At 42.5% G+C, this 12,031-nt stretch overlaps 2 protein-coding genes across 2 annotated transcripts; both read left to right on the forward strand.

Moving 5' to 3' along the window:
• The first annotated feature begins 1,398 nt into the window (after positions 1-1,398).
• H1-4 (H1.4 linker histone, cluster member) lies at positions 1,399-2,101 on the forward strand. Its single transcript, XM_066352349.1, has one exon. The coding sequence runs from the start codon at positions 1,445-1,447 to the stop codon at positions 2,099-2,101; it is 657 nt and encodes a 218-aa protein (XP_066208446.1). The 5' UTR covers positions 1,399-1,444.
• Positions 2,102-2,984: 883 nt separating this feature from the next.
• LOC136382960 (histone H2B type 1-M) lies at positions 2,985-9,872 on the forward strand. The gene is made up of 2 exons (XM_066352351.1): positions 2,985-3,381; positions 9,624-9,872. The coding sequence occupies exon 1, from the start codon at positions 2,993-2,995 to the stop codon at positions 3,371-3,373; it is 381 nt and encodes a 126-aa protein (XP_066208448.1). The 5' UTR covers positions 2,985-2,992; the 3' UTR covers positions 3,374-3,381; positions 9,624-9,872.
• Positions 9,873-12,031: the final 2,159 nt, after the last annotated feature.

Raw genomic sequence — 12,031 nt, forward strand, 5'->3', positions numbered from 1 at the left:
TAAAGTTTTTAGAGACAAGTCCATCCAGTCATTTCGCTGGAATAATTCCTTTGAGTGTTCATTGTCAGCTGTAGTCGCTGTTGATTGGACGACTATCTAAACAAAAGGCCAATCTTTCAGAGACCTTGCAAAAAAAAACAAAACAAAACATCTTCAGAGGGCAATGGCTTTACTACCATAGTCCCTCAAAGCTCTGCTTTTCAGATGGAAATTTGGATTTGTCATTCAATTCTACATGTGACTTCTTTCCTTCTTTGTGGGGGTGTGGACCCCCCACAAAGCATATGGCCATGATCTTCCTGACTTAAACATATTTGGTTTGCAGACTAGTCATTCATCAGCTATTCAGTAATAACCAGGCCTGGATTCCTATAACAAAGGGAATACATGTCTTATAACCTACATTTTTTCATTTATTTCCCCTTGTGACCAACTTTTGAATTTCAATTCTAACTAATATATTACAATTTGACCTTAAAGCATGGGCCAAAAAATCACAGCAAGACTCCAGATTCCTCAAAGTGCATCTCCACTTCCAGTAACTTTATAGGCATCATCTGTGGGTTACTTGAAAATTATTTCTTTTCCATTTCTGTGAACCCTATATTTTGGACTGCCCTTTCTCCCCAATATCCTAAATTCAAGGTATTTAAACTCATGAAGCAGTTGTCCAGAGGAAGAAAAGCAACAGCCCCGCCCCCAGCCCTTGGGAGCAGAAAGGAAAAGAATTATTCTAAGGAATTGTTTCAAAACTCGGGTGCCATAAACAAAAATAAAGCCATGGCTGCATAGACTGATGTCCTAGGGCTCCAAAATTTACCCTTTAATGGGCAATAATTTGTTTGGCATTAAAGTAATCCAGTTTGATGAACTCAAATGCCCTCGGCTCAATAGGCAGGACTCTCCAAGGAGCCTGTGTTACTTCCCTCACTTAAGCACAGATTTATAATAAAAATCTTAATTCCAGCGGTATGCTTTTTGTACATATAAGAAGCTAACCACTTGCAGAATCATATGTGAGAGGTCAGAAAACTCCATAGCTAAAGATCAGTTTATAATTTACGAAGAAAATGGAAAGTTTTGTTTCTTAGAGATGAAATCTGACAAGCAAGGCAGGAAATATTGCTAGTTTTTGGCATAAAGTTTTGTACTTTCCTCCTAATTTGAGACTTGGGTGAAGCCTGAGACTTCGGGGATCACTCTCTAAGAAAAACGGGGCAATTCGTTGTAAGGACTTTTGATATTTTTGGCATTTTTCGAGGTGTAACAAACACAATTCCAGATCCGAGAGGAGACTCTGCGGCTGCCAGCGAGGCGGGCTGGACAGCGCACCAATCACGGCGCAGCTCCGCCCTATATAAGCGCGCGGGCGCAGCGGCACGGCCCGAGTCCCGGCCAGTGTCTCGCTTCCGGCTCGAGTTCGTCCCCCACGCCTGTCTGCAGCATGTCCGAGACCGCCCCTGCCGCTCCTGCAGCCCCAGCCCCTGCCGAGAAGGCGCCGGTGAAGAAGAAGGCACGAAAGTCCGCTGGTGCCGCCAAGCGCAAAGCTTCCGGGCCGCCGGTGTCCGAGCTCATTACCAAAGCCGTGGCTGCTTCCAAGGAGCGCAGCGGTGTCTCCCTGGCTGCGCTCAAGAAGGCGCTGGCAGCTGCGGGCTACGATGTGGACAAGAACAACAGCCGCATCAAGTTGGGTCTGAAGAGCCTGGTGAGCAAAGGCACTCTGGTGCAGACCAAGGGCACCGGCGCCTCGGGCTCTTTCAAGCTCAACAAGAAGGCGGCCTCCGGGGAGGCTAAGCCCAAGGCCAAGAAGGCGGGCGCGGCCAAACCCAAGAAGGCTGCTGGGGCGACTAAGAAACCCAAGAAGGCCGCGGGGTCGGCCACACCGAAGAAGAGCGCCAAGAAGACCCCGAAGAAGGCGAAGAAGCCGGTGGCGGCTGCTGGAGCCAAAAAGGCAAAGAGCCCCAAAAAAGCGAAAGCAGCCAAGCCCAAGAAGGCGCCCAAAAGCCCCGCGAAGGCCAAGGCTGTGAAGCCCAAGGCGTCTAAACCCAAGGCCGCCAAACCTAAGGCAGCCAAGCCAAAGAAGGCGGCCAAGAAGAAGTAAGAAGTTCCTTTGGCCAACTGTTAGAAATTCAACACAACCCAAAGGCTCTTTTCAGAGCCACCCACTGATCTCGGGAAAGAGCTGTTGCACTTCCTAAGGGGGGCGTGGCTGCAAACCATACGCAGCAGGGTGGGGCGGTACTCGGGGGAAAGGGAGGTTCCCCGGGGAAGGGCGGGCTTACCGATAAAGAATAGACAATTTAGGGAGCTTCACGCAGGGTAACCTCAGTTGGTCATAAATTTGCCACTTATTGCCGTTCGCTGTGATAATTGGGCTGTTTCCTCCCCTTGAGATTTACAGAAGTTGAGACGTGCTTTTTAATCAATTAGCACATGCACATAATAGCTCCTATTTTAGGACTTCCTTCATTGAGGAAGTAGGGAATAGGATACTTAAAAGCACATCACGTTGCTAAGGTCCTGGTGGTTTCAGTATTTAAGGTGCCGCTTGCACGTAATGCGCTTCTCATTGTCTTACTAGGTAAGCACCCAAAGCAGGACACTAAGGCATCCATTGGTGAGGGTTATCGGGCTCGATTCATGACATGTCCTAGTGCGCAGAGTTTGCTTACACACACAATCCTACAGTTAATGAACTGACAGAATTTTGTATTCGCTGAAGAGCGCACAGGGCTTGGAGAGGCCTCTGTAGCTCTAAGTAGCATAGTCCAGGCCTTTTTTGATTGGGTCAAGCAAAGTAATAAAATAGCCAATGAAAAAGTATTATAAAAAGTTTATTTACATTCTTGTTTGTGACGACACACTGCCATTAATCCAATCAGGAACTAAATTTTAGTAGCCTCATTTGAATACAACATCTATAAATGATCGTGCCATTTGGCTCGGGTGACTGTTGTTAGGTATTAGTTGTAGTACTAAGTTTGACGCTACGATGCCTGAACCCACCAAATCCGCGCCCGCCCCGAAGAAGGGCTCCAAGAAGGCGGTGACCAAGGCGCAGAAGAAGGACGGCAAGAAGCGCAAGCGCAGCCGCAAGGAGAGCTACGCGGTGTACGTGTACAAGGTGCTGAAGCAGGTGCACCCCGACACCGGCATCTCGTCCAAGGCCATGGGCATCATGAACTCGTTCGTCAACGACATCTTCGAGCGCATCGCGGGCGAGGCGTCGCGCCTGGCTCATTACAACAAGCGTTCGACCATCACCTCTCGGGAGATCCAGACGGCCGTGCGCCTGCTGCTGCCCGGGGAGCTGGCCAAGCACGCCGTGTCCGAGGGCACCAAGGCCGTCACCAAGTACACCAGCTCCAAATAGACTCGCAAGTAAGCGTCTTGTCTCCTAACCCCAAAGGCTCTTTTCAGAGCCACACATTATTTCAACAAATGAGTTGTGGTCCTTTTACTTGTTCATTTTCTGTTTTTCATACTGAACATAAAATGCAGCACTATATTTTCCTATGAGACCAGTACAGGAAATATTTGCAAGGTACCTGGCAGTAGCAATAGCTACCAGAAGTTATAGCACTGTTAATCATTTAGAATCACGTGAGTAAATAATGTAATTTGATCTGGAAGTGCTCTTTTAATTGTACGGCACTTACTGTGTGCAAGTGTCCAAATTAATCCTGTTAAATTGTCCCGGACTGGCGATGACGGCTCACTGCAAGCAAACAATATCGAGAAAACTTTGTTCTCTTAAGAGTTTTTTCCTTTTATTAATATTTTTTAAATTGTATTGGTAACTATTGCTGAAAACAATATACGTTTTCACGGAAATATACAAAGGTTATTTTGGAGTACTTGTTCCGCAGTTGCTCCAATTTCTGATTGAGATTCTGAATAGTCAATGTGGGAGAGAGGAGAAGCCTGTGTTGTAAGTGCCTGTGTTGTAAGTGACGATCGTGACTTAAGGACTGAGGCCCCTTCTCAGTCCCCGTTACCCTTCCCGGATGTCCCCGAGTGTCAAGGATGGAAGGGAATTTTGGCAAGATGTGGTTTCTGCTGCACAAAGTCGGACTGAATAAAGGGTTTTCGTTGCTGAAGGATGTATTATTAGAGGTAAAAGAAGTCTCTGAAAGGAGGCAAGGGGAACTGTGAGAGAGTAGCCAGGAGGAAATTAATCAATGGTGCCGAGTTCACCGAGAAATTGGAAGGTAAATGAAGCAGGGCTGGTAGTGAAGTGCTAGTTGACATGGAGAATTTAGGTGGAGGTTGTTGTTGCCCTTGGGAAGAATGAATTTAGAAATCCTAGTGTCCTATCTCCTGAACAGATTTATGGATTATGGGCATATATTTTACATAAAGTGTGGGGGTTCATAATGAGCCACCCCACGATGTGCCTCAATAGTAGGCAGATTGTGAATAATGGGCTCAAGAGAAAGGTCTGCCATTCCCTTAATTACTTAAAACTTGATTTGGGGGCCTTGCCTATAAGAGTTTATCAAAGATAACCTATTTGTCTATAAAACAAGATAAATGTCTATAAGCCGAACTGTGCTTCTCTTATTCTGCAATAAACAAGCCCTTGGAATCCCTGATGTGCCTCACTTCGTCCTTGGCTCAAAATGTCTTATTTCCTCAGTCTCCCTTTCTATCTCTGAACCTCTCCTGTACGCAAGGTATTTGGCGCTTATATGTGTGGGATTCCTGTGTGCATAACATTAAATTTAAAGTTCTCTTGTTAGTCTATTTTCTGTTGATTAGATTATTTGCCTCACCAAAAGAACCAGAGGAGGGAAAGAATTTTTTTCTTTTTCCACAACTAAAATCCAGAATAATATATATAATAATAATAATTATTATTATTATTTTTAAATGAGAGGAGGGGAGATAGTGAGACAGACTCCCATATGCGCTCCAACCGGGATCCACTGGGCAAACCCTGTCTCAGCTAATGCTGGAGTCAACAAAGCCATTTTTAGTGCCTGAGGCTGATGCTCTCGGACCAAGTGAGTCATCCTCAGTGTTCCCGGCCAGTGCTTAAACAATCAAGCCACTGGCTACAGGAGGAAAAGAAAGAAGAGGGGAAAAGGGAAGGAAGGGGGAGAAAAGCAGATGATTGCTTCTCTTGTGTGCTCTGGCCAGGATCAAACCCAGGACATCCATATATCCACTGAGCCAACCGGCCAGGGCCCAGAATAATATTTTAATATTCTTAAAAAAACAACAAAAAAAGGCCCTGGCCAGTTAGTTCAGTCGGTTAGAGCAGTGGTCCCCAAGCCCCAGGGCCACAGACTGGTACCGGTCCATGGGCCATTTGGTACCGGTCCACAGAGAAAGAATAAATAATTTACATTATTTCCATTTTATTTATATTTAAGTCTGAATGATGTTTTATTTTTTAAAAAATGACCAGATTCCCTCTGTTACATCCGTGTAAGACTCACTCTTGACAGATACATTTATCTGTCCCACCCTAAAGGCCAGTCCGTGAAAATATTTTCTGACATTAAACCGGTCCGTGGGCCAAAAAAGGTTGGGGACCACTGGGTTAGAGCATCTTTATGAAAGGACAGGGTTGTGGGTTTGATCCCTAGTCAGGACACATACAGGAACAGTTCTATTTTGCTGTCTCTTCCTGTTTCTAAAACAATGAAGAGAATATGAAGAAAGGAAGGAACTCTCAGGCCAAGGTGCTTGGCCTATCTGAAACCCCAAGCAAGCACAGCTAGCTGTTACTCAAATCTCAGCTTTGTTTTTAAAGAGTTTTGTGAAGCCTGTCCATAATGGGGAGCCTTGTGAGAAATCTTTCTTGGGAAACTGAGGCACCAGAGCAACAGCTACACCCTCAGAGAAAAAGGATGAATTAGAAATAAACATAAATATAGATATATACATTCCACAGACAGTACATACCCACACTCAGCAGGGTAGTTTTGCCACTGAGAGTTTGGATTACATCAGCAGACTTCTTTCTGGCTTTGATACAATAGAGATTCATCCAGGCTGGGATACTATCAATAGTTTAAGGATATCCCAAATTGGTGCCCCTGAGCACCTGGTAAAAGCAAATAACAAGTCCTCCCTGAAGGACAAAGCTACGTTTCAGGTCTTAACCAATTGTCACTAATACAACATTAAAGGCTACAAACGACCAGCTTCATAATCATGGCACACAGTGTCACTTCTGCCACTTTCTATTCATTAGAAGCAAATCACTGAAATCTGTCATATATTTTGAATGGAAATTAGGCACCACTTTTCAAGGCAAGGATAGTGAAATATTTGTGGACATATTTTATAAAGACCTTATTAGGGTGACATTGGGTTAATAACATTACATAGGCTTCAGGTGTGCCATTCCATGATACATTATAATGTATTTGGGGAACGAAATTTTTGTTGCATCCACAAAAACACTTGTTCTTAGCTAATTCGAGTGTGCTGATCTCAAATCTGACATTAGTTTTGCTCTGTAAACTACAGTGGGTTTTTTTTTGCAATTAAAGATTTTACGTTTTCATCTTTTTGTAAAATTTTCAACAGTTTAACATGTCTTCTAGGGCATCATCTTTATGAAAATATAATAATTTATATAATGCAGTAAATACACTAATACACTAAAAGGTATAATTGCCTTTTGTCTATAATTTTGAATTTGTCTATAATTTTGAAATAGAACATATTAAAACACTTATTCTAATCATAAAATTTGCGCAAAACTTACTTAAATTCTATTCAGGCAAAAATTTGCATTTGTAGCTCTTGTGTTTGTGTACTTATTGAAGACAATCTCATTTGATGCTCCAGCAGTAGTCTGCTGATCACTAACAGCTCTAAGATTTTCAGAAAACTGATCTAGGTGACTGTTCAGGAAGTGAATCTTAACACTCATGTTACATCCAGTGTCGCAGAAAGCCAACAGCATCCTTTGAACCAGAAGTTCATCGTTTTCTGCTTTTTTGTTGTCAAGGAAGTTATTTGTAACTGCCACAAAAGATTGCCATGCTGCTTTCTCCTCCTTATTCATCTTCCTGGCAAATTCTTTGTCACGTCTGAGGGTTCGAATTTGAGGTCCATCGAATACACTTGCTTTTATCTTCTCGAAAGACAAAGCAGGAAAGGCAGAAATAGTATGTTCAAAGCATTCACTTTCTCTATTCAAAGCCTGAACAAACTGCTTCATTAAGCCAAGTTTGATGTGAAGTGGGGAGAAAATGATCCTGTCTCGATTAACTACAGGTTCATTGATAATATTTTGCATCCCTACTTCCAGAGCTTCATGTTTTGGCCACTCCTTCTGTGTCCAGTGTTTCTCCGGAGCTTGGCTGTCCCACAAACACAGAAAGCAAGGATACTTCGTGAAACCTCTCTGTTGTCCTAGCAGGAAATTTACCATTTTAAGATCCACACAAATGATCCAGTTATGCTCCTCATACTTCAGAAAGTCGAGGACAATTTTTATGTCATTCTTACTAAGTCATTCAATTCGAGTTGGCTAAACTGCTGAGCGGTTAATGACTGCTTGGCATCAGAAGAAGACCCTTCAGATTCTACAACCATTTTCTCATGCATCTTATCAAAATACACTTGATCACCATGTTCACTTTCTTCATCCTTAGAAGAAAGAAAACCATTGAAAACTGGAACCGGGAGTGTCTCAGAGTGTGGGATAGGTCGTATTGCTGAAGGAATATTAAGATATGTGATCATATGCCATTTTTTTCTTGCTGATGCCCTTTGTATGGATCAGACAGAAATAACAGTCGCAGCTGTGATTCTTAGGTTCGCGCCAAACCGTGGGAATACCAAAAGGCATTCCTTTGCATTTCCCTTATGTCCAGTCACGAAGCATTTCCTCACAATTATGACACACAATATGAGGAGCCCAATTCTTATCTTGATAGCCAAGGGGAACTTGAAAATAGGCAATATATGCTCATGTCACAAATGATGAAATATTGCGCCTTTGATGTTGAAGTGTATTATCAGCCACATACATAACAGAAGGTGTCAGGACTATTCTTACATTTACGCCTACTCGAAGAAGCCATGATTCAATCTTAAAACAAAATAAGAGGGTTTTTAATGAGATAATAATTTTTTTATATTTAAAACAACTACAATTATGTAAAAGTTATGTTTGTAAAACGTTAATTGCCTTGTGGTCATGTTCTATCCAAGAGTAGTTGCGCTTTAACTCCAATTTAAAAACCAATGCATGCCATTAACTGTAACAAAAATAAATTAAAATTATATAAAAACTAGAGCATGCACCAAAACATGGATTTCAGATTTGGAGTCAGTGATGTAGAAATATATAGAAACAGTTCTAAAACCTCATGCAACAGAAAATGAAAAAAAAAAAATTGTTCCCCAATGTTATTATCTCTACACTCCACTGCCCATTTACTACCCAATTCAGGTCTCCTTATTTTAAAACTGTATCACCTTTTTTGTGCTTTAAATACTGAAATACAAATAGTTTTTGTGCTTTAAAGACCAGGTAAACACCAGCTAGAAAACCACCTGGACCTGTTACCTTTATAATTGGTAGATCTTTAAGAATTACAGCAACTTAAGGCTACAATTGACCACATCCACAGAACAGAAGCCAATAAAATTCCCATATGATTCCCTGATGGACTTTTGCCCAAGATTGAAAAGGACAAAACAGTGACCTCAGTAGTTAAGTAAAACAGCACATAGCAGGTACTATAAAAGGTATTGGGTAAACTGAGTTCATTCATCTGAGAACTCCTGAATTGCATTGTGGTAGCAAGTCTCTCATGCATAAATTGTTGTTGGAATGTCCAGCAAACTAACAGAGTTTGGCTTTTTGAAGAAAACTAATATAAGAGAAAATAAATACAGTAAAGAACTAAAATCCTAGAAAATACTGGCACATGAAAATCTAAGAAAGTAAAAATATTGGCCTTGGCTGGGTAGGTAAGCTGGTTAGAGCATTGTCCCCATGTGCCAGGGTTGTGGGTTTGATCTTGTCAGGGCACATATAAGAATCAATCAAGGAATACATAAATAAGTGGAGCAATAAACCAGTGTTTCTCTCTCTCTCTCTCTCTCTCTTTCTGTGTGTCTCTCTCTCCCTCCCCTCTAACTCTTCCTATCAATAAATTTTTAAAAATAAAAAATAAACATATAGAAAAATAACAAAGTACTAAAATTTAAAGTTGAACAAGTTAAAATTAATAATTTATTTCAAATATAACATTTAAGTGAGTAAACTACTAAAAAAAACCCCAAAACAACGATACAACTAGAATGTTAAACGTATAAAGTAAAAGATTGTTATCAGCCCTGTCTAGATGGCTAAATGGATAGAGCGTCTGGCTCAGCTGGTCCATGTCCCGGGTTTCATGCCCAATTAGGGCTCACATAAGAAGTGACCATATGCTTCTCTTCCACTTCATTTTTCAGGATCTCTTGACTAAGTAAGAATTGAGTCATTGTTCATGCTAATGACTAAACTGTAGGTGATACTACAGAGATAATTCATAGCACATTATATTAAAAAAATGTAGAAAGGACCCTCTTCATTGTATAGCAAATATTACTGCAGTAGCAAAATGGCACCTAACAAACAAACATTTTTTTTTTTCAATTAGGGGAGAGATAGATGCAGAGAAGAAATGAATGTAAACAGCAACTGAAAATGTGAATCTTCCCATAGAAGTAATGAAATACGAAAAGTCTGATCTTCCTGAAAGTAATTACCCTTTATCCCACACAAATCCAACCCATCCTGGTTTGCTGTTTCATCAAAAGTTCATTACCTGAGTGGTAGAGCCCAAACAAGGTGTTTTTAGCTTTTTCATTTCTTTTTTTGTCTGTTTGTTTGAAGTATAAAAATAGAACTTATTTCTGTTACAAGCCTACTTACTGGGAAGTCATTATTTCACATGGAAAATATTTATAGAAGACTGAATGAGATGGCAAGACGTCCATCAATGATTAAGAAAATTTTGTAGAATTGAAATTCTGAATCCATTTTTAAATCCGATCTTTCCCCTAGCATATTCTGTTGCTAAACATAAGTTCGTTTTTCTCTTATCTTCTGGTATCAAGGTCTGAGTAGGGAAAGCCTAAGCACTGTTTCAGCTTTGGTAACGATCTTGAAGAAAAACATTCGTTTAGCAAGCTGACATTGGAGAGGTCACCTTTGGCCTCTGAACGAAGGGGAATACAACACTTTGAAGCAGTCTCACATTTGAGTGCGCACCAAAATCATGAATTGTTGGGCTCCACCCCAGTTTCTGAATCACCATAGAGAAGGTAGGACCCGATCATGTGCATTTTCCTGTGTTATCCAGGTTGGTGCCGAAGCAGATAGTAAGTCACACCGGAAGTACTGTGCTTCCCTGAAATCATACTAAATAGCCCCACAAACCCGAAAACAACCGCTAAGATTTAAGCTGGAAATGAGAAGGGCCATCCTCCTTCCATTGAAGAGACGAAGGGGTGAAAAAGACATCGCGCCACGCCCCGCTTCCGCCATCGCCCCAGTCCCCAAGTTCCTCCATGCAGGTTTCATCCTGGAGCCATCAATCAGCCCCCTACCATCTTCCCCATTCTCGGGACTTTCCCCTAAATTTCCCTTCTGGGCCATCCGACTGCGCCTGGCTGTCCTATCTCCCGAACTCCACCCCCGGAGCCCCGTTTCCGCTGTCTCCCTATAACCACGCCCCTCCGCGCTTGCTCCCTCCTGAAACTATTCCCCCGTGCCCCACTTCCGCTGTCTCCCTAGAAACACGCCCTTCTGCGCTTGGTTCCTCCTAAAACCATTCCCCAGCGCCCCGCTTCCGCTGTCCCCTCCATGACCACGCTCCCCACCCCCGGTGAGCCCCCTTTTTCCTGGAGCCATTCCCGCTTCCGATGCTTCTCCATGACGACGCCCCTCCGCGCAGGCGCCCTACAGTGCTGTCTGGCCACGCCCCTCCGCCGTCTGTCCAATAGCCTCGCTTCACTGGCTTTGGTCACCTAACCTCACGTCTCCCTCTGATGGGGGCGCTCGTGACGCGTTTGCCACGTTGCCACTTTCCACCTGGGGAGCGCGGGCAGTGCTCTCCCTCGTTTATAGAGAAAAGCAGGAATCTGATCCGTTGGAAGACGGAGAAGCGGGGAGCCGCCCTCCGTGTTCTGGTTTCCCCCTCTCCTCACTGTGTCTGAGCTGATGGCTGAACACACCCCTCACCCGCTGCTCCCCAGCCGTCTTGCTGGTAACACCCTTATTTACGGTCATCACACGTCTGGGAGGCACTTTTTGTGAGGATGTAGGGTGCGCGTGCCTGTATGTATGTGGATGATTGTTTTTCTACTACTTGAAGGACTTTTCATAAATTTCATCTTCAGGACCGACGACAATCCATTAGGCACTGAAGGTACAGGGCCCACAAAGCTGTTGTAATTTCTAAAATCAGAAGAAAAATAAACCGTTAGGTGGAGGAATATGTTGTAATAATGTGAGTGGATTAATCTTTATGTGATTTTAATAGTGTTATTTTTGTTATTATCATTTTAATCGGTGAAGCGTCCCAGGAAGGCGAAAGTACCAAAGGCCCACAGAAGACAAGGAAGTAGCACAACACTTCCCGTTATTTGTATTTACTTAAAAATTTTTTTTTTTATTTTTGCAAAACCTCATACCAGTGCTTTCCAGATGTTAACTCGTAATTCCTATAACAAATCTGTGAACTATAGTATTGTCTCAATTTTATCCACTTGTTTACTAAATCACCCAAAGCTTATTTAAAATAATGTGCACAAGTCATATAGTTAATAAATGGCGGAGGAAATTCTGGCCTAGGCAATTTAACTCCAACTTCCCTACTCTAAACCATTACGCTAAAGACATGATCTCTTGGTAACTTTAAGCAATTAATCCAAATTATAGCAGGTAAAATTTAGACCCAGCTCTAGGCTCTTCTGAGCCTTGTCAACTTGTCCTACAAAGATTTGAACAGATACTGGCACAGCTTCTAACAGCTCAAGACTGTATTTCAGGATAACCAGCCAT

This window comes from Saccopteryx leptura, chromosome 11 (assembly GCF_036850995.1).
Source record: "Saccopteryx leptura isolate mSacLep1 chromosome 11, mSacLep1_pri_phased_curated, whole genome shotgun sequence".
Lineage (NCBI taxonomy): Eukaryota > Metazoa > Chordata > Mammalia > Chiroptera > Emballonuridae > Saccopteryx > Saccopteryx leptura.

Bases quoted from the DNA above. Each gene is read 5' to 3' on its own strand.
- H1-4 (XM_066352349.1), top strand. From the start codon at position 1,445: ATGTCCGAGACCGCCCCTGCCGCTCCTGCAGCCCCAGCCCCTGCCGAG.
- LOC136382960 (XM_066352351.1), top strand. From the start codon at position 2,993: ATGCCTGAACCCACCAAATCCGCGCCCGCCCCGAAGAAGGGCTCCAAG.